At 36.8% G+C, this 23,672-nt stretch overlaps 1 protein-coding gene across 1 annotated transcript in view; it reads left to right on the plus strand.

The window, feature by feature from the left end:
• Pxdnl (peroxidasin like) overlaps nucleotides 1-22,125 on the plus strand; it is a 439,633-nt gene extending 417,508 nt beyond the window's left edge. Inside the window, exons 21-23 of the mRNA XM_078017185.1 lie at nucleotides 4,132-4,261; nucleotides 18,120-18,233; nucleotides 19,055-22,125. Coding sequence (XP_077873311.1) covers nucleotides 4,132-4,261; nucleotides 18,120-18,233; nucleotides 19,055-19,186 — 376 coding nt within the window. The 3' untranslated portion in view covers nucleotides 19,187-22,125. The remainder of the gene's footprint in view (nucleotides 1-4,131; nucleotides 4,262-18,119; nucleotides 18,234-19,054) is intronic.
• The last annotated feature ends 1,547 nt before the right edge of the window (nucleotides 22,126-23,672 follow it).

Genomic DNA, 23,672 nt, shown 5'->3' on the forward strand with positions numbered 1-23,672 from the left:
TCACTTTGCTTTCTCTGTGTTCATCTTTCTTGTACTTTCTCTGTCCTTTATCCACATTTTAAAAAATTCCATCTTGATTACAATTCGAAACTTCCTTTCAACCCACTATTTAGGAATTAAAAATCAATTCACCTTGATAAATCTTACTATCTTCCCTTAGGAAGGAACTCAAGCAATATGCTGAGTTTCATGTTTTCAATACAAAAGTGAAGTATAACAACATCCATAATGTCTGTTTTCTTTCTTTCTCCTCCTCCTCCTCCTCCTCCTCCTCCTCTTCCTCCTCCTCCTCCTCCTCCTCTCCCTCCCCACCCTGCTTCTCCTCCTTGCAATAAACTTCCAAAATAGTCTTTTTTTTTTTTTTTTTTTTGCTTCTGTGCTCTGCCTCCACATTGTCTAAAGCACAAATCTGACCATGTTCAAGACAACCTACTGTTGCCCATGAATGGAAAACAGTCTGCATAGTACTTAGGAGCCTGAGCATATTTCTTTTTTTAAATCCTGATTTGCATCCCAGCTGAGCAATTTACCAGTGACACGCTGTGGGCATGTTAACAACCTTCTCGGCTGCAGTGTTCTCATCCGAGATGGAGGGCTAAAGTGTCTCCAAGCACTGTTGGGCATGTAGAGTGACAGGACAAGCTCTTCAGCATGGAGAATCTTGCCTGGAATAGGGAAGGTGCTCATAGTGACTTGAAACAGGAGGTGGATAAAGGCTTGGTATTCTCTTCACACAGCTCTCCTGACTCGTTCTCAACTTCACCCTCAGGCAGACGTCATCATCTTATTTATTTATCCATGAAAAAATTTTTGACAATAACAGTGATTTTAATTTTCATTCTATGTGAGTTTTTTTAGTATTTTCTATATTTTTTTTCTGATCAAGAATCAACCAATGGAAACTACTTTTTAAAATAAAAGAATCAATTTTTCTTATGAATTTTGATGATTTTTTTCTTCTATGCTTTTGTATTGGGCATTTTTCTAAAATGAAATATGCAATTTTTATTAAGAGGAACCTATTGAAAAGAATATATTGAAAATATAAATGATTATTATAATTAAAAGTTCATTCTTATGAGTAAAGGTAATCTTTTCTCCCCATTTTTTGTTGAGAGTACAAGTGACTCTTTTCTCAGAAGTAACCACATTCTAAAGTAGTATATAATCCTTTCTAGGGACAAAACATTTTTACTACATTTTTAATTTTATTTTAGTGTTGTAAAAATGCTTAAGATGAGAAAATGAGATCTGCTTACCTACCTTTTTTTTCCCCCTAGTACTGGGGACACTCTATTACTGAGCTACATCCCCAACACTTTTTATTTTGATACAGGGTCTCACCAAGAGACTGGCCTTGAATTTTCAGTCCTTCTGCCTCAACCTCCCTAGTAGCTAGGATTACAGGTGTTTGCCCCCACTTCATGCTTAGTCCTCACAAATTTTAAGTATTGCTTGTCTATTTATTTGTTAGTAGAAATTTGAGGTGTTTTAATATCTTTGTTAATGTGAATAAAGCTGCAATGGACCTGGGGGTACAGTTTCTCTTCAAGATCCTAATTTTACTATTTTTGGAAAAATACCCAGAAGTGAGATTGCTAGAACATATAATAGTGCTATTTTTGAAAACTTTTAAGGAACCTCTGTACTGTTTTCCACACTGGCTACACTATTCTACATTGCCACCAACAGTATATAATACTCACCAATAATAGTAATTATTATTTTTTTAATATTAGTATCCTAACAAGTATTAGGTGATAGATACGTCATTGTCGTTCTAGAGGACATTATGCTAAGTGAAATAAACCAGTTTTTGCAGAAAGATACTACATGATTCCATTTTCATGAGGTGTTTAAAACAGTCCAATTCACAGAAATAGAGAGTTAGAATGGTGATTTCTAGGGTTTCAGGGGAAGAGTAAATGGGGATAATTGCTCAATAGGCTTAGAAGTTCAATTATGCAAGACAAATACTAGAGATTTACTGCATAGCATAGAACTTACAGAAAAAAAATATGGCATCGTGCTCTTAGAAATACATTAAAAGAGACTGGGATTGTAGCTAGTGGTACAGCGCTTGCCTAGCACGTGTGAGGCACTGGGTTTGATCCTCAGCACCACATATAAGTAAATAAAAGAAAAGCATCATGTCCATTCACAACTAAAAATTTAAAAAATAAGATAAGCAGGAATACATTAAGAGGCTAGATCTCATGTTAAATTCTTTTTTGTTGTTGTTGGTTCTTTTTAGCTATATATGACAACAGAATCCATTTTGACATAATTATAAAGGCATGGAATATACATTGTTCTACTTCTTCTTGTCCTTCCCTCTCCCCACCCCATGATTCCTTTCTGCTATTGTTCTTTTGGCCACTTACCCATAGTTTTTTTTTTTTTAAATTAATTTCTTATGGACGTATTCGATGATGAGATTCACTGTGGTACATTCATATACATACTTAAGGTCTTAATCACAAAAGTGAAGGACAGAAATTAAAATGAAGATGTACAAAAGAACATACAGAGATTTCTGGAGATGATGGATAGTGACTTGATTCTAGTATTACAGTGTACACGTCATTCAAATGTATACATTAAATATATAGAGTTTTAAATATTAATTATGCTTCAATAAATGTAAAAATGTAGTGCTATTGACCATAAGTACACTGTTGTTCTTATCAATCCTCTTGATAAAGATATTTCTTGCTTGCTTACTGGCATATTCTTTTCCCTGAGAATGTGAGAAACCTAATGGAAGCCCCTTATATTCTGCACCTTTCTATCTTAGCATAACACGCACCCCACACTTAATCATACAATTGCAAATGCCATACAACATCTGGTCTTGCCCACATCAGCCACTCCATGTTCTCACATTTCATACTTTGAGTCTTGGCTAGGTCTTCATACATTCACCCAGGCTTCTCTGTGATTAAGTTCCTTTTGATTAGACACTGAGGATTTACAGGAGAGAGCACTATATAAATAAATGTGTCCAGTAATTTTTATTAATATTATACATCTTATTAATATTATAGTTATTAGCACTTTACACTTGGGCACCTGCATTGATTTAAACAGCACTATAGTAGGAGCTGGTTTTGTGGCCACTATTGATTCATGGTGCCTGTAGTTCACAGTAGGGAACACAAGAGTTGTCTAATGACCAACTTGTTGCTGTTTGTAACTTCTCTTCTTTTTCAGTGTTTCCCTATTGTAACTTCCCTAACCAACATTAAGATCTGTAAAATATCTCTGATTTAGAAATTGTTTTTACAAGATCATAGGATGTATTTGCTTTGGCAAGATATTTTTCTCATTTAACAACAGAGGACGTATTTCAAATAGAACAAAGTGAAATGATTTTGAAAGTCACAATGGCTTCTCAGGCATTAAGTTTTAAAAACTAGAAAATAGTTGAAAACTTGAGACACAGATATCACATCAACTAAATCAAAGCCATAAAATCTGATTTTTAACAATATGTCATATGCATAGATGGTGGGAACTTTCATTTCTATTTATCAAATAAGTTATTTGCCTGTGATTTTTGAGGATGTCAGTTAAGCTCTAAGAAACATTGTCAATTCACACAAAAACTTTTTTAATTTTTTAAAAATTATCAACAGTACTAAGCTATTTTGTGTCTGGTTTGATATCAGATTTTTGTCATAGTATCCTTATTCTTAATTTAGTTCTTGCCATGAATTTATAATAGAGCAAGGATCTTTCCCACCTGGGTACTGTATAATATGTAATATCTAATTTGTCACAGCTTTTTCAACGTGTAAATTGAAATGAACAATTCATTAGGAAAAGACATACTTTGAGGTGTAAATAATATGTCAAATGTATATGAAATGCAACATGACATTCCCTTGATTTCATAAAAATCCCTATCATTTTAGATAAACTACACAAAGCAGATGTGATACTGGATTATCATTTTATATGCCATTTAATTTTAATTTCAAATTCCAGTCATACCTTTTTCTTTTATGATTATACAGAACACCAATCACACTGCTTTGTATATTCAAAATGTCAAAGGAATATTTGTTGATATTTAAAAATCTTCACGCATCTTTTATTTTTCAACATTTCATTTGTTTCTTAAAACAGGCAACAAGACAGCTTTAACGTGGATGACGATGCTACAGTTGTGTTGCTTTTGGCCAAAACCAAGTTTTTCCAGGATTTCAGCAATTTTGCAGCAGAAATTCAGAAAACCATTACAGCTCTCAAAGAGCAGGTTTGTTTTCTCCGCCAAGTAACAAGTCCTTGTCGTGTGGATTGGAACAAGTAAACTTTAAAAAAAAAAAATCTGTCCAACATTTTCAAAGTCTTAATGCAATATCAAGATGATAACTACATACATAAGGAGTCTTGTCATAGTCAGAGCTGCATCAGGGGGAGAAGAGGTAGGGGAAGCCCTCACCACCAAGATGCAGAATGCCTTATTCCACCTAATACCCATGTCTTCAATGCACATGAATTTGGGTGGTCAGGAGCCCTGTGTTGTGTTTCTGAATTCTTCACCAGCACATTTCTGAATAATTGAGTTTGGGTGCTCTCTTTATCTCTAGAAAATACAGACAATTTTCAGTGGTACCACATGTTCTTTTCTTATCCATTTTTTTTTTTTTTGATGGAGTCGAAGAAGCTTCTAAGGGATTACTGTTTTTTTTTTTTTTGGCTTTCCTTTTCTTAAAAATTATTTTTAAATTTCTCATACTCCCCTGCAATTTTGCTTCTTTTCTCAGTTGTTCTGGCTCCTGCTTTGATTTTTCCCTACAGTTTGGAACGAATCAGTAGAGGGATTTGGCTAGTATTAGGAATGGCAATCAAGATGTTTGCATTTAGAAATGCAAGCCTGGTTTCTTTCAAGGCATGGTTCCAAGCTCTCTGTTCCTTAGACATCAACATCAATGTGAGGCATACACTTTTTCCTCACACTATCAAAAACCTTGGAAGAGTACGTGGTGAGCCCAGGATTTGCTTTTTGGAAGTTCTGTTCTCACTAGTTGTCTTTTAATCATTCAGACCTACTGTCCTCATCTGAACTTTGAGGGCTATTGTGAGGATCAAATGAAATTACACAGCAGAAGTATCGTAACTGTTCTTTTCTGGAGATGTGTCATTGCCCACTGGGTATGCTCCACCCATAGGCTGGCACCACAGTGCCAGGTGGGCTGTACCACATTCCAAATTGGTGTGTGCACGTCAGTGTCCTTCCTGATTTCGATGCCCCATTATTGACACATACCCAGTGTGAACCTAAGCATAAATCTGAAGGAGGAGAGGCTTTGTTTCTAAGAGGGCTAATATATAATATTGTGGAATGGATGGAGTGGCCTAGGGCTCTGCATTTAGAAACCCTATTTGCAGTGAGTGATTATGTCAGAGAAGAGAGAAGGTGAAATAGAAGGAAGAGTTCTTGGTGTTAGGCTAGAGAAGGTGAGCCTAGTCATTTCAAAATTAGTCTGTCCATCTTTAGCAAACTCTTTTTCAAAAATTTATTTTATGATTTGCAAACATAGGTAGACTCCATAATCAACATTTCAATCCAGTTTGGTCTACATATTGGTGGTGATAATTTTATCTTTCATACATGTACGGTAGTGACTGAAAGGATTGATACCCAAAGACTGCATTAGATGACCTTTCTCAGTTCCAATAACATTCTGAATTCATACATTTCTCTAAATAGATCAAAACTGAATGCTTTTACCCTTTAATACTCTGTCTCTTCCTTCCCATTGAAAATTTTTTAATAGTTAAGACTATTTCACTGGGGAATTTTCATTGATGCAAAATTCATGTCCAAAAATAACCAATTTCTTTGTGTCAGTGCAAAGTTAGCTCTGGATCTGTCAGGAGTCCAAGGTGTGTGACAGGTTAGTCAAGGTTAGAAAAGGGAGTAAGAAGATGCTATGATCTCTAGTATGAGTCAGAGGATTACTTGAGTCCTGGCCAGGCAAAACAGATGGGAAGAGGTTACAGTGGTTCACGGTGCCTTGTGCACATTGAATGTCAGAGAGAAATTGTCCATCAGATTGGATATAAATGTGTAAGTAAACATGACATAACACCAGCAGTGAGGAACATTGACTGAAGCCAGAAATCAGCCCGATCATCCAAAAGGAATTGGGAAAAATAAAGAGCTAAGAGTGGAAAGCAGAGATAAGCTGAGCTAATTTCCTGGGAGGCCCTCAGGTGTAACTACACTGGAGCAGGCGAGTGCCTAGAGGTGGATGGGAACAATGAAGAGAGACTTTCCGGGGACAAAGGATCTTTTCAGATATAGCAAACTCTTAGGATTTTCAAATTTTGCATGTGCTGCTCATTTCTCATTTGCTGTATAAAGACATGAGTTGTAACAGCCCATGTTGAAAAACTGGTTGTGAAAGTGATTGTGTCAGATGGAAAAGGGCATTTCTGAATGTGCAGATGTGCAACTCTGTGGTTTTTCTATGACTCATTGGAGTGGATGCAATAAGTCCTGTGAAAAATTGGCTTTAAACAAATCTTTATTTTATGAAAAATAAGCACAGAAATAGGCTTTGATGCAAGAAGTCAGGGAATTCACAACAGCCAGAGGAATAGCTGCTGGATTTGCAGGGCTCACTAGGAAGCCACAGCCACATCTCTGAAATCTTTGTTGCATCCTCAAGTTCAGTCCTTGTATAGGCATCTGCTGACAAATGTGCTTCAGAATCATAATGGCTTTTCCTTCTGAACCTTATATGAATGTCTCTCATTGGTAAATTCTAACCCAGAACTCCAGAACCATGGAGGGAAGGATTAGCAATGATCCACTAAAATCTGTGGGCACAGTGGGTGCTTATGAAGAAAGCTGACAATAGAAAAACCTCTTTCTAGGGAAGATTATGTGTTTCATTGTGACTTGGTGTTTGGTTGGGTATTGGGAAAGACAAAATGCTTGTTCTGATTGTCAGGTTCTTAAAATTTGTTTTTAATTGACACCTAAAAGTCATACATATTGATGGGTTATAGTGATCATTAAATACATGTATATAACATATAATGATCAAATAAGTGTAATTAACATTTTTATCTCGTTTATCATTTCATTTTCCTCTCTTCTTATTCTTTTAAAGATAAATAATAATTTTAACCTATAATGATCACAATTATGCTATAGAACATATAGATGTTCCTTGATTTATCATGGGGTAACATCCCAATAAATTCATCAGAAGTTCAAAATATCATAAATTACAAATGTCCAACCTATCAAACATCATAATTCACTGCAGAGTATTGTTTCTTTCCTCTTAGAATGCTTGGGCTCACTGGGGAACTGCAGCTCCCTGCGCCTGCTCAGCATCATGAAGGAGGAAGATAGCATGTATACCTAGGCCAGGAAACATCAGAATTTAAAACATGAAGTACAACTTTTGAATGAATATTGTTTGTGCTCTATAGTGAAGTAAAACAAAAAAAAAAAGTAACTTGAACCTGCATAAGTCAGGGGCCATTGATATACAAATAGATAATGGAGAGAGCTATGGAAATCATTAGGTTGACTACTAAAACTTATTAATCTAATTTAGATCCTTTTTTTAAATTATGAAAGGCCAATATTGATAATCAGTCCAAGAAAGAAAAGAAGGAGACCTATCTCAGAAAATCCAGCCCCATCACATTATTGAACATGTACATGAAGATGAATGAGAAGAAATGAACCTAAGTTATTTCAGAGTCTTTAAAAAAGAGAGTCAGGTAATGTTGTTACTAAAGTGAGAATTATAGTAGATGAAAGTTAAGTGTTAAACGGTTATGAAATCTGTAATAAACTGAAAAATTACCAGTGTGGCTGCAGATCATCTGACCAAGAAATGGAAAAAAGGCATGAGGTGGCTGGGTGGCAGAATTCCAGATGAGACCTCCTAGGACCATGTGGATGATGTTCTCATGGGCTCCAAGTGAATGAGGGAGCTGTTAGGGGGAACTTAGCACTGCTCTGGGTTTGCATTTAAGGAATGCAATCTGATGTTCCTGCGAGAGTTGAACCAAGGAATATAAAAATAGCCATCATAGCCTGCTGTTGTCACCCAGGGGTGTGATGATATATGGATTACACTATGGTGATGATCTTAGAAAAAAGAAAAATGGACACTTTTTTGGAGATGTAATTGTTTAGTAGTATAAGCAGGATCTGGTTACTTATGTGACATTGCAATTCCACCTTAAAGCAAGGCTTCCACTCTAGCTGGGGTTTTTAGGATGAGCCTCCTGAGAGTTCTCCTGTGCAGAGGACAGTGAACTCTTCTTATACAGGGAGAGTCCTGAGATTGGGGGAGCACCTTCCTGAAAGAAGGTCTGGGACAATGAGAATAGTGAATGCACAGTTATTTTAGAAAGAGGAGCCCACCAAGATTTGAAAGAGGCAGTTATCTGAGAAAGGCAACAAGAGGGTATTTATGCTTGTGAGGTCATCCTGGGATTATCAGGACACTGTAGGAGGCAAAGACACAGGCAGGGAAAGATGTTTAGAAGTAGCTGTGCTAAATCAAACCCTAATGGTGGGCTGCTCCATGTTTCTTTCCTGTGCCTTCATTGGGCTGCATGTTGACTGTCAAGAGAAGACAGTGTTAGAGAGCAATCAAAGAAGACAATTAAGTTCTCCAAGTGCAGTTACTTAAATTAGATATAAATACCCCAAAGAAACTTTGGGAATTAACAAATACATGGAAATTCAGTGCAATGTTACTCATAATAAATCACAAGAGAAATGAGAATATTTTCTGAAGTGAGTGAAAACGAACCCCAAACACAGAAAATAGACAGATGGATGTAGTTAATTCAGTGCTTATAGGGGAAAAACATTAAAGGAAAAATATCTCTAATCAATAATATACTATTTTCCATTAAGAAACATAGCAAGAGTGAATGAAACTGAAAACAAACAGAAAGAAGTAAATATTACAGAGTGGATATTAATGAAATAGAAAATGGAAAGTATAAGAAAGTCAACAGAACCCAAAGCTTGTTCTTTGAAAATATTAACAACAAAGTTGAGATACTTAGCTAGACTGATCAAGAGAAAATTCAAATTACTGAAATTGGGAACAAAGAAAGGAACGTCACTATTGACATAACAGAAAAAAAATGATTTTAACACTGAACAATTGTCTATGAACAAATGGAGATAACTTAGATAAAATGCAAAAACTCCTATGAAGATGTGAACTACTAACGTGAATTTAAGAAGAAATACAAAACAAAAATAGACCTAAACAGCAGCTGATTGAATCAGTAAAACAAGAGACAGCCAAACAAAACTTCACAAAGAGAAACCTAGACTGAATGAACCCAAATAGCTTCCTTGATGAATTCTTTCAGACATTTGAACTAGTCCTAGCACCAGTACTTTACAAAGTCTCCCCAACAATGAGAGAGATAAAGATACTTTGAACTTATATTATGAGGATGATATTATGCAAATACCCAGACCAAAGATATAAGAAGAAGAAATCTACACACTTATACCTCTTATGAAAAATCCTTGGCAAAATACTAGTCAACTAAATTCAGTGATTTATATGAAGGGTTTTGAACCCTGACTAAGAGGGATTCATCCCAGGAATGCAATACACCTGAAAATCAATTAATTTAGCATACCATATTAAGAGAACAAAAGACAAAACACCTAGTAATTTTGGAAAAATCATTTGATAGAATTAAATATCCTTTTGCTATAAAAATAAAGGTAGAATAGAAGGGAATTTTCTCAACTTGATAGAAGCTATCTGAAAAAACCTCATGGGGCCTGGGGATGTGGCTCAATCGGTAGCGTGCTCGCCTGGCATGCGTGTGGCCCAGGTTCAATCCTCAGCACCACATACCAACAAAGATGTTGTGTCTGCCGAGAACTAAAAAATAAATATTGAAAATTCTCTCTCTCTCTCTCTCTCTCTCTCTCTCTCTCTCTCTCTCTCTCTCTCCTCTCTCACTCTCTCTTAAAAAAAAACTCATGGAACATCATATTTAATGATAAAATATTGAATGTTTTCCTTCTAAAATCAGGAATAAGGCAATGATGTCAATTCTTGCCACTTCTACTCAACAATGTATTATAAGTTTTAGCCATAGCAATTGGGCAAGAAAATTAAATGAAAGGCATCAAAATTAGAAAGGAAGAAGTAAAATCATCTTGAGTTATAGGTGATATGATTTTGTATGTAGAAAATTCTAAAATGTACCATTTTTATTTACCAATTTGAGTGTTATTATAATAGTTTATTAGACCTAAAAAACAAGTCTTTCATTATTGCATAATACAAAGATAATATACAGAAGCTAATTATATTTTTTTGCACTTGGAATAAGCAACCTGGAAAAAAAATTAAGAGACATTCCATTTATAATAGCATCAAAGCTAGGAAAATATTCAAGAATAAAACCAACAAAGAACTATAAATCTTTAATTATGCAACTCATAGAATGTAGTGGAAAGAAATTTAAAAAGACTTAAATAAATGAAAAAAAAAAGCAGCCCATGTTCACCATGTTCTAACTCCCAGTACTACAGAGTATGAATGCATTTGAAGATAGGGCCCTTAGAAAAGGTAACTAAGTGAAAAATGAGGCTGTTATGGTGGGCCTTATTCCAAGTTGGCTGGCAGAGGGGATTAAGGACATAGGACAGATGCTCAAGATGTGCCTACACAGAGGAAATGTGGTAAAATGCACTGTGTGAAGACATGCATGGTGAGAGGTGTGCATTGGCAAGCTGAGGAGAGGCTTCAGAGGAAACTCACCTGCCTGAACCTTGATCTTGGACTTCTAGACTCTGGAACTTTGAGAAAACAAATTACTGGTGTTTGAACAACCAGCTCTGTAATATCAGTTTACGTCAGTCCTAGAAAATTAACACACCATTTTTTTGCAGAAATGGTAAAATGAATCCAAAGTTCTTATGCGATTACAAGGGACCCCAAAGAGCAAAATTGTTTATGTCCTAGAGTTCTTAGATTTTCTGCCAATTTATTCTTCTGTTTTTTTCTTTTTGCATTTCAGTTTGGGAAGTTATTGTTGATGTATCTTCATGGTAAATGATTCTTTCCTTGACCATCATGGATACGATGGTTAATTTTACATGTCAACCTGACTAAGGCATGGGATGGTCAGATATCTAATTAAACATTGTTTTTGAGTGTTTTTGTGGGGGTGTTGCTGGAAGAGATTAGCATTTTAATAACCAAGTAAAGCAGATGGGCCTCCCAATATGAGTGAACACTAATAAATCTTTTGAGTGTGCACATAAAGTAAAAACATGCAGAAAAGAAGGATTTAGGATATTTCTGCAGACTGTTTGAACTGGTGCGTGGATCATCTCCTGGTTCTGGTTCTCAGGCTTCAGACATGGTCTGGAATCTGCACAATTGTCTGTGTGGCTCTTAAGACTTCAAGTCAGATCACTGGCTTTTCTGGATCTCCAACTAATGGAACTTTTCAGTTTTCATAATTATGGCAGCCAATACTTTATGATAAATCTTTTATAATAGATTGATATGATATGGAACATATCCTATTGGTTTCCTTTCTGTGGAACATCCTGACTTAACATCAGGTCTACCAGTGGAGTCGTCAAAGGCATCCTTTATTTTGGTTATGGTGTTTTATTATTTCTGGGATTGTCTTTTTATTATTTCTTAGCCATTCCATCTATGTCCTTATCTTACCAATCTTTTTCTGCATGTTCTCTATTTTTCCCATTTTGGTCCTGAACATATTAGTCATAGTAAATCCCTGAATGATAATTCCAACATCTGGGTTACGTCTGAGTTTGCTTCTGATATTCACTTTAAGTCATAAAATGTCTTTTACTTTCTTTTGATCATGCCTTGTAAATTTGGTTTAAAGCCAAGCATGACGTCTTGAGTGACGGAACTGTAGTGAATAGACCTTAGCTTTAGGTTTTTATATCAAATACACGACATGCTGTTCTATGTTTAGTGTTTCATGTAGCTTTAGGTGTCATCATTTCTCTAGCATCCTAATTTTTCTTTCCTCTGTTGACTTTGGCCTCCTTAGGTATCCTCTTGCTCATAGCCTGTCTGTGGCTTTCAACTGTCTCTGCTGTAACACATGGTTATCATAGCTGGGTGTCCTGGCTAGGTGTGGGGGCAGGGGAGTACTATTTTTATCTTCTGGCTAAATCTTGGTTTCTTAATGGACCTCTTTGGGGGGCTGTCACCTTCACAAGTGTTTCTCCAGTGCTGTGACTTTCCTTCCTGACAGCATGGTCCCTGTCTGGGCCATTCCTAATCAATTTCATGGAAAAATTGACCTTTAGTTTCTATATTCACCATATGAGCCAGGAAGCCCGAGGATGAATGAAGTAAGAATTCCCTTCTCTTAGTTTGGACAAGGTGTTAGATCTCTGCCCTGGCAAATGCTTCCTCTTGGCACATAGGTATTTCTTATTTTTTTTTATTGGCTGCTCAAAACATCACAATGATCTTGACATATCATATATCATACATTTGATTCAAATGGGGTATGAATTCTTATTTTTACCACATGTACAAATTGCAGGATCACGTTGGTTATACTTCCACATTTATACAAACTGCCATACTAGTGTCTGTTGTATTCTGCTGCCTTTCCTATTCCCTCCTTATCCCCCTCCCCACCCCTCCCCCATCTACTGTAACTCATTTCTCTCTCTTTTTTCCCCCTTTCCCCTCACATCCTCTTATATGTAATTTTGTATAACAATGAGTTTCTTACAGAAAAGTCTCTGCATGTGTTTCACAAAGGATGCTCCTTACCCTCCCCAAGCCAGGGCCATGGAAGAACGTTTGTTAGATCCTTTCCATACAACCTCATGAAGTTCCTTTTAATAAAGCCTGTGAATGTGTGGGGCCCCATAAGACGGTAACTTCCAGCATTTTGTCTGGTTCACATGGGTTCTCACTCAGTCTTGAGCAATTTTGCAAAATTACCATTAAGTTTGTTTTACATTCTCCACAGAAACAGAATAAATAGATTGATTTATTGTTTACTTGCTTATTATATAACACCAGCTCCCTAGGGTGAATATAGAGACTGGCAACCACAGAGACTGTCAAGTTCATTCTGCAGTGTGGTCCCACAGGCTCAAAACCCAGAAGAATAAGTGCTGCAGACTGGAAGGTTGTCTTCTGGAGAATTCCCTCCTGCTTAGGAAGGCCAGACATTGGCTCCACTCAGGCCTCCAACTCTTTGGGTAAGGCCCACTGACATTGCAAAGGGCAGTCTGCTTTACCCAAAGTTCACCAATTTAAATGCTAATGTCATCCACAAACATTTTCTCCACATTAACACACACATAAAGCTGTCAGTGTTCCTATCAGCTTGTGGCTTCAATACTCATCAGTCTGCTCAGTAAGCAGAATGTGGTTGCCATCTCTCTTTTTTTAAACTTTTTTTTTAATATTTATGTTTTAGTTTTAGGTGGACACATATCTTTATGTGGTGCTGAGGATTGAACCCAGTGCCTCAGGCATGCTAGGCGATCACTCTACCACTGAGCCACAACCCCAGCCCTGCCATATCTCTTTTAATTTACTTGTCTTCTAAATTTCAGATGGTCTTTTACCCTCTGATCCTAGTTCTCCAAGAAAAGTCACTGATTTTCAGTTTTTCCAATTTTTCTTATAAGGATGAGAATGATGCCTCAACCTCCTTGGTTTATTCTTGACTCATTGTTATAGTTTAGATATTAGGATTTCCCCAAAAGCTCATGTGTGAGAAAATGTAAGAAAGATTAAAGGTGGAATAGTGGTTATGAGAGCCTTAATCTAATCAGTGCATTAATCCACTGACTGGGATTAAAGGGTAGTAACTGTAAGCAGGTAGAGCGTGGCAGGAAGTGACGCGTCATTGTGAAAGGGTAAAGTTTCTAAGCTGCAAGGCCTGAATAAAAATGTAAAAGACCAAGTATTGTTAAGTTCCTCTGCTACACCCAGAACCTGAAATTCCTGAGACAGTTAAGACAACTGCCCTACTGGCCATTTAGCCTAGGGCCCTGTGCAATTTGTCACATAAGCAACAGGGCCCGAACCAATCAGTTTGAATGTGTACCCCCCCTCAGGAGTGACCAGTCACACACCCGATCTGTTCCCGCCAATGAATGTGCTAATCGTGTATGAGAGTTGTTCAATTTTCCTGCGCCTCATGCTGATTTGTTCTGATGTATGCAAAGCCCCCGCCCTCCCCAAAAAGTGTACTTAAGCACTGCTCGACCCCTTCTGGGGGCTCTTGGCTGCTCTCTGTTCTTGAGTGAGCCGGGAGCCCCAGCGTGCTGGAATGGAATGAATCCCCAATAAATCCCCTTCTGCAATTGCATGAACTGTCTCTTGGTGGTCTCTTCCTCCGCCGGACCCTTACAATTGGAGGTGTGCCTTTGGGGTATATATTTTGTCTTTGTTGAGTAGAACTCTCTCTCTGCTTCTTGGTGGCCATGTCCTGCGCCACTGTCCTCCTTTTGCACTCTTTCTCCATGATGTTCTGCCTTACCTCAGGCACAGAGCTATTGATGGATTGAGACCTCTGAAACTGTGAGACACAAATAAACTTTTCCTCCACTAATTGTTCTTGTCAGTCTCTTGGTTATAGCAGTGAAAAAGCAGAATAAAACACTCATCATATTTCTGAACACAGACAGATTTCTTCACTGTTTTATAACAAAGAGATGAGGAACAATGTCCAACCTCGGCCTTGCATCTTGTAGGTGTGGGCCTGCAAATTTACAGACTGTGTTCTCTTGTGAAACATCTGGAGACAGATCTTTTGTGCTCTGAATAAGCATATTGGGCTTTCAAATCTTGAGCCTTAGAGAGAGTGCTTTTGACTTTACAATTCAAGTTTATACACTAAGGATGCTTCTGTCCTTTCCATCCATCCCTTTTGAATTTTCCATACAAAAGGTTTTCAGCAACATGAGTGGATCAATGAGAAAATCACAACTTTTTCATATCCACGTTCATGCAGCTATAGACAGATGCTTAAATGATTTCATCTAGAATATCAATGAAGAAAATAGCCTAGTAATTCTTGTTGTTTTGATTCGATTTCTGCTTTTATTATTGTTTCATCTGGCAGCATGGCCTAGATTAAACCATGAATTAGATAGGCCTGTGAAGCTATGCAGCAGTAATAACTCTGAATCTTAGTGATTTGTATCAAGAAGGATTTATTTCTCAATCAAGTTTTATGCTTTTGGGAGTTTGTGTCTGTCCCCCACAGATTTTTTTGATTCTTTACACTGAAAAACTATCCTCATCTGGTGTATGGTTTGCTTGCAGCAGAAGGAAATCAGCAGTGCTGGGCCAGGTGGTCAGAACCTCTCCAGTTACGACTCACGCTAGTTCTGCCACATGCTCGTGGCCAGGGGGAGTCAAGAAGCCAAGTCTGATGACATCAAGAGAGAATTACACTTTTTCAGGGAGGGTGACCAGGGGTCCCACAGGGATAGGCCCACTAGAGAAAGCCACTGAATGTTATGGGAAAAACATAGCGCAATCTACTTCCAGGGTGGGAAACTTTGGTGACAAAATTAAGTGGACCTCAGGAACAAATGACCATTTAATAGAACTGACCAAAATTCTGTCAAATATATTAGTATTTCTGTACATGTGATTTGAACAAACTGTAATTCAGGATTTTTTTTTCATATCTTTATACATATTGACACCAATTCGTGTCTTCATACCTGTACTTTGGATAATGATGTCCATCACATTCCACCAACATTTCTAACCCCATGCCCCCTCCCTTCCCTTACCACCCCTCTGCCCTATCTAGAGTTCATCTGTTCCTCCCATGCTCCCTCTCCCTACACCACTATGAATCAGGCTCCTTATTGTCAGAGAAAACATTCGGCATTTGGTTTTTAGGGATTGGCTAACTTCACTTAGCATTATCTCCTCCAACTCCATCCATTTACCTGAAAATACCATGATTTTATTCTCTTTTATTGTGGAGTAAAATTCCATTGGGTATATATGCCACATTTTTTTTTATCCATTCATCTGTTGAAGGGCACCTAGGTTGGCTCCACAGTTTAGCTATTGTGGATTGTGCTGCTGTAAACATTGATGTGGCTGTGTCCCTGTAGTATGCTGATTTTAAGTCCTTTGGCTAAAGACTGAGGAGTGGGATAGCTGGGTCAAAGGGTGGTTTCATTCCTAATTTTCCAAGGAATCTCCATACTGCTTTCCATATTGGCTGCACCAATTTGCAGTGTAATTTGGGATTTTTAGATGTACATCAATGGACAAATAGATATAGAAAATGTTCTTTTATACACAATGGAGTTTTATTCATCCATAAAGAAAAATGAAATTATGTTATTTGTGGAAAAAATGGATGGAACTGGAGAACATTACGTTAAGTAAAATAAACCAGACCCAGAAACTCAAAAGTCGTGTGTTTTTCCTCCAAATATAGTCATGCCCTGATGTACTGGGGGTTATGACTTCATTACATAAATTTTGTGAGGAACTCCATTTAACCCATGACAATGCAGCCACAGTGCTTTGACAAGTCACTCAATATTCTTGGACTTGGTCTCTTTTAGTTTTGAAAATCATATCATTTCCATTGTTCCTAAAAACCTTGTTTAACTAAACATCTTTAATTTCTTCATACGTTATTAGTCTTTTGCAATTTATTCTCTAGAATAATATCCTGTTGAATGTCACCATTATTTATGCACCCGATGAAAACTGGATCTTTGGAGCCATTGTGGATTCTTCCCTTTTCCTCTACCCCTGATCCAGCCAAGCACCTCTACCTGCTGAATGTCTCTTGTGACTTTTGCCTTCTCTTTCTTCTCTGGAGCATATTGGTCTCCTTGCCCTTTCCTCTGTTTTCAGTCACAAATCCCACCAGTTGATCCTCTGTATAGCCATAGTAGTGAATATGGTGGGATTATTTCCTTCTCAGTTGGTAGTCAGTTAACTTGCGTCAGTTTTAGGACCTGCGTACTCCTCAAGTCCAGTTCTCACCAAAATTTGCTTGTATTCCCCCAGCCTCCATCAGTTTTCATTCCTGAACCTGCTTGTGGTCTCGGTGGTTGGACACATAATTTTTCCATTTGTCTGAAGTGGCTTTTCTCTGAAATATTTGTTCTGTAATATTTGTCAGTTTTTTGCAGCTGACGTAGTTTTTCTCATGGAAGGCATATTGTAGTCTGCTCAGGCACTGTAACAAAATACCATGGGCTACGTGGTGTAAAAAACAGTAATTGATTTCCTTGTATTTCTGGAGTCTGGAAATTCAAGGTCATGGTGCTGACTGTGGCTCTTTCCTCTGAGGCCTCATTTCCAGCTCACTGATGTTCACCTTCTTACTGCATCTCCACATGGTCTTTCTTCTATGCAAACTCCTAGTGTCTTTTTCTTGTTTTATAAGAACACTGGTAAAACTGAATTAAAGCCCCACCCTTACAACTAATTTAATCTTAATTATATCATGATAACCTCCATCTTTGAATAGTCATTGCAGGATTAGGACTTCACCCATGAATTTGGGGGGAACTCTTCAGTTCATATACAGGGTCTCCTCTACCTTCCTGGGGTGGGCTTCCCCAAACCCATACAAACTGGCTTTTAGCTATCGTGTTGCTATTTCTACCAAATCATAAGCACCTTAAGAGCCTGAGTTTCTTGCTTTCATCCTTAAAACTTAGTGCATGTTTGTTAAATGAATGTAATACAGAACAGCTTAGTAACAAGGAAGAAATAAAATATTGATTTGTTGAATTGTTGTTTCTACTGAGATTTTTCTAAATATGTAACTTCACTTATTTGATCTGAAAATCCTTTTCTTTTAAAAAAATGTACTTCTTCAAATCCTAGATCCGTGTTCAACATTCTTCCATGCATAGGAAACTGTTTATTAGTTTAGCTGCTGGATGATTCAAATGTATTAAGTTCTGGGGGAAAATGTGAAAGAGAAATAACGTGGGCTTTGAAGTCTCCTCTGCCTTCTAGGAGTGTGCTTTACAGAGTGGAGCATTTCATCGAGCCATGTTATTTATCAGCTTTGTTGCTCCTACTTGAATTCCCACTTTCCTCTCCTCTCCTTTTCAGATAAACAAGCTAGAGGAACGCCTAAAGCAGGGGGGATGCAGGGATGATAAAGGGACGCACAGAAGAGACCGGGAGCGCTGGATGAAAGAAGACTGCATTAACTGTACCTGTGAGGTATGTGCCGCCAGAGGTCTATCATTTTCCTGCTTTACTTCTTCTTGCCAACCAATTGAAATACACCTGAAAAATTCAAAAACAGGAGAAAAAGTTCTTTTTGTGAGTAATTCAGGAATTTAAAAGAAAAAAAAAATTTGTACAGTACAGGGGATTGAGGCCAGGGCTGTGAAAATGCTACATAAGCACTCTACCACTGAGTTATGTTCTCAGACTGTTTAAGGCGTATTTTTAGGATGGAGAGACTGGTGTAGGATTTTTGAGACTTCTGGTTATTTATATAAATGTGGCTATGATCTAATGAAGTGATTGCCAGACAGCATGAAGACCTTTCACATCTTCACTGACAGATGAGGGAGCAGGATCTAGGCAAGTGTAAGTCACTCATCCAAGGTCATACAAGTCAACTGAAGCAGAAGGGGATTTTGAGTCATCTCGTTATTCTCAACTCAGATCACCACAAACACTGCCTGAAAGAGCTTAGTAGATAATGAGTTCCTATAACAATATAAAAATGATTTATCATAGTATCCACCATTTTTTAATGCCCTAAATTTTTTATTTAGATTGCTTTCTGAATAGAGCTAATTCCCACCAGCCCTCTGGAAATGCATGAACTTCCTTATGCATGTCATGCTGTATAATACCAGAAGTCATGCATTATAGGGTTGTATTTCAGGCCTGGCTTTTCATGCTGCAAATGTGCAGAAAGAAAGAATGAATAGGATACATGTGCAAATATTAGCTCAGACCCTGGGCACTTTTTATCATATTGAGATATTCAGTATTTCATTTCATACTTTTTTTTTTTAACTTTTCAGAGTGGCCAAGTCACGTGCATGGTGAAGAATTGTCCCTTGGCTCCATGTCTCAGTCCTGAATTGATGAAAGGAAGCTGTTGTCCAGTGTGCAGAGATCAAGGAATGCCAGCTGATGCCTCCAAGAAACACTAGCCAATATCTGCTCTTGAACCCTGAACAGAGAATTTCTCAGGGAGAGACACTTAGGAGTTCAACTTTTAACCTGTAGTCACATCCTTGATACGGAAACCACTGATTTAAGAACAAGCTAGTTCATTTAAACCTTAAACAAATTGAATGTCTTTTATCTTTTCATTTTCTAATGAGCTTTGGGATAATGCAAACCTAAAAAGGGTATAAAGAGCATAGGAATGATTTCATCTTAAGGAAATTTTCTGATTGTAAGCCATAGGTTTTAAATATAAGGTAGAAAATAAAAGAATATAGTATAATCATTTTTTTAAAAATATGAGTACTATGGAAAGTACCCATCAAAATTCAGAGATTTCATCATCTGAAGGAATTTTGGGAGAATGAAAAAAGAACTATGAAAAATCTGTGACAATGTTGTGATGCTCTTCTCCCCACCCAGCTCTTTTCTTAGATCTACATCCTTGGCAGTTGGCAGATTTTGCTGGGGAGGTGCTTGTCTTAACTTTCATTAGTTTCTAACTTCTGAGACATTAGGGAAAAGTCAGTGAAAGAGTATCATTATTTTAGGGAGCTTGTCAGTTTTGCATGTGGCTGGAAAATGCAAACTCTATGCGAGAGTGACTTCAAAGCAAAATTCCTCAGTATCTGCCTTTCTCTTACTTGTCATTATCACGAGTCATGAGGTGTCAACATTGAAATATAGCCAAGATTGAAATTCAGGCGCAATATGAATTTACTATCAGAAAAATTGAAAAGCGTTCTTGACTTTTACAAAAGGTGTTCCTATGGAATTCTCCTGATTTTGGTGCTTTTACAGCATTTCATACGAAACCCCATAGTATTCAGTAAATTATGTGATTTTCATTTACTATTAGAATGAAAATATGACATAAAATGTGATGTGCACCCATATGTGGGAGTTGGATGCTGTTGTGGGTAAATAGCTTTAAATGAAACTTTGTGCCAAAACTTCATGTAGTGTCCTGCCAAGACAGGATCTCAGGGAGATAGCCTTACTGATTTCCAATCACAAAAGAAATTTTTTAAAACAGGCATAATTTCCAAAATTTAGAGTTATTATGCAACCTTCTACATTAGTTTTAGACTAGATATTCTTGTGGTTTTAGTATCATGAGTGTAGGAAGATGTTTTGGAGTTTGATAAAATGAGTATTATAACTTAAACACATGTACTATCTTTTGCTTTCACATATATATTTATATGTATATGTATTGGTGCTTGGGATTAAATCCAGGGCTTCACACATGCTTAGCACATGTTTTACCACTGAACTATACCCACAGCTTTATATTTAATATGTCATTTTTAAAAGTCATATTGCACATGATAAAATTTTCAAATGTTTCCCAAAGTTATATCAATCTCTGTCCTCCATTTCTACAGTTCAAATATGATTACTCTTTTCAGTTTCAGGGTATGTGTATCTGTCTGTGTGTTTGTGCATGTGCATGTTTCCATGTAAATATTCTATGAAATACAAGCATTGACAGTGTTTCTTCCTTAGTAATTTTGTTTGTTATAAGTAAACTTAAAACATTGGAAATCCAAGTGAATTTGTTAACAACATTTTAATATATGACATTATGCTTCAATATCTACTTGAGATAACATTTATTGTTTCTTATATGTGATGATACTCTTCTGATCTGGGACAAAAGGATTTAATAGATTTGATATCCTCTACTTTCACAGGAAGGTGTATATAATGAATACAAAGCATTCCTGGGTTCACTGTTTTTTAGATTTCTTCTAATTTGGAAAAAGAAAAGTTTTTAGCCGGGCTGTGTGATTGCATGAGAGGGTTCAAAACTGTCTCCTCTTCAGGAGGACTTTAATTACTTTCCTAGGCCCCCTGCACATAAATGACCATACTGCACATAGAACAGCAGGACATGAAGTTGAAGGGGTATACACTACTTTTATTTGGGATTGGCAGTTGAAAATAGAGCACTTATCTCACAAATAACCTTTAACACTCAGGACAAATAACAGTATATAATAAAAATGAGTGATTCTATTGATTTATTTGTTTTCTAGAACTGCATTTATGGGTGAGGGCAAAGGTAGGGAGAATGGGTTTTCTAGTAAAGATTTTTTTAAACTATTTTTAAAAGTTAAGTTTAACAGTATAGTTAATGTCTACTCACTGAACTGTACTTACTACAACTAACCCAGGACCAATGTCATGTGTATGCATTCTAAGCTTCTGTTTCAAATAAAATATAGTTCATTAGTAGGTCAAATCAAGTTCAAAGACAGCTCATATAGAAATCCTTTCTACCATGTTCAGAGAAATATGCAATATTAAAAGCCACATTTAGTTGGATGTCCTCAAAAGTTATTGGCATGGTAGAGTTTATGAAAAATAACATACATCTGTTTTATGAATATACAAAGTGAGAGATGATATAAAGACAAATGATTCTAAAAGCTGTATTTTAAATGTAACGTTGTAACTCTACTTTTAATCCTTGTGTGAGATAATTTGATGACTTTTGATATAAGCACCAGAAATGAGTCAATATTTAAATCTTCATTTCAAGTATAAAATAGGAATAAAGGTATGTAATGTTTCTCAACATTATGAGGCACATATCCTTTTCTATTAATAAACTTTGTAAAAGAATGAGACAGGGTTTCGCTAAGTTGCCCAGGTTGGCTTTGAACTTGGAATATTCCTGCCTCAGTCTCCCAAGTTACTGAGATTACAGGTGTATACCTCCATGCCCAGCTAACTTAAAACAAATTAATTACACTTTTATTCGCAAGTGGGAAATGTACTATCAACTACTCATTCATTTTTTTACCTGGCTACCATTCAGTCATATTTTGGTTAAAGGAGTCTTGAAAAAGCTTAATTCTACGTGCATGAATATATCTGATATGTTGAGAATAAATGAAGTTTTCTCAAGGAACAATCTACCAGGATCTTTGTCTACCAAGAATGTATTTAGTGACCTCCGGAGGAGGGGGCATGTGGTGTGGTGTAGAGCCCAGACCTCAGTCTCGAGATCTTAGGATGTTGTTTCTAGAACTAAGAGGAGCTAGAATGAAAATGTTTTTCTTATTGAGAATTACTAGTGAATTTTTAATGTGTAGAAATTCTAGTTGTGTTCCAATTTTAGAAAAATGACATCAGGATCCAACAATTCAAGTCAAGGCCACATAAGCTGAGACAGCTTACTGGAATGAAGCAGTTAACACCATTTGGGGGGAAAATTGACTAAATTGAATTAGAAGAAAACTTGGGTTTTTTAGAGACTTAGAATCTCCCAAAAGTTATAAAAATCAGGTGCCCCTTTTAAAAAGCATATATAAGAGAAATAGCATGATTTTCTGTCAAAGCAGAGGAATACATGATCGACTTGGGAATCTCGGACTTGAGCAAGTGGGTAGGTTTCAGTTTGCTCACAAAAGAAAGAAAACCAGTTTATAAAGAGAAAGCATCCAAGCTGGATGAACAGGTGTCTATGAGGAGAAGAGTTTAGAGCCAGAATTGACAGGACAGGCCTGGGACCCACACAGCTATAGAATGATGAACATGGAGATACCAGGAATGAACCCAGCCATAGGAAGAAGACAGGGTCACACTGGCTCCTGTTAAAACAAAGCCCAGACTGTGGAAGTGCCAGGAGCCTTCAGGAGCTGTTTCATGTCTCAACTGCCTCAAATTGCTAACAACATGGAGAACTGACAGAACCACAATTCTGCTCTTCATATTTCTAGAAATGCTCAATAAGGATGACAAAAGCATGCAATGTGTAATTGAACATAAGAGGAATGTGTGCCAATAGAATAAACAATGAGCCAGGGACAAAATTAAGTCATATGCAGGGTTTAGCAGGTAGGGGATAGTGAACTTATAAAGGGTCATTAAACAAACAAACCCATAAACTAAGTCACTTCCATAGGATGTCCTTCCCCATAAAAGAGGCCTAGAAACTATGATTTGAGCCCAGAGATGCTGCAAGAAAGTTCTTTATTTAGAACTATTCATGGGAGCAAATCTCTCATAACATGGGAAAGTGTGTAGTCCAAACTGACACTAGCAATGAGATGAGTGAATCTGCAGCCAAAAAACTAATAAAAATAGTTTTTTATACCAATAAAGAAATCAAAAGCCACATGAAGATACAGGTAATCCTACGGGTTAGTCAAGGATCACAACAAATAAGATTATTAGCATTCCATACCTAAGAATTTGAGATAACAGAATATTATAAAAGAAACTACCATGATGAGAGGAGGGAGGGAGGCAGAGTAAAGCAGTCTACAACAAATTTAAAAGAGGTGTGAAAAAAAGGAACATCTAAAAAAGAAAATTACAACCAATAATGTATAAGTTGATTCAGGCAGAAGATTTAAATAACATTAAAGAGAATTTTAAAAATGTAATATAGATGTATGAAATATGCAGAATATAAAGTGGTAACACAAAGAAGATGCTATTACAGTAAAATAATAA

The sequence above is a fragment of the Ictidomys tridecemlineatus genome, chromosome 7 (assembly GCF_052094955.1).
Source record: "Ictidomys tridecemlineatus isolate mIctTri1 chromosome 7, mIctTri1.hap1, whole genome shotgun sequence".
NCBI classification, from domain to species: domain Eukaryota; kingdom Metazoa; phylum Chordata; class Mammalia; order Rodentia; family Sciuridae; genus Ictidomys; species Ictidomys tridecemlineatus.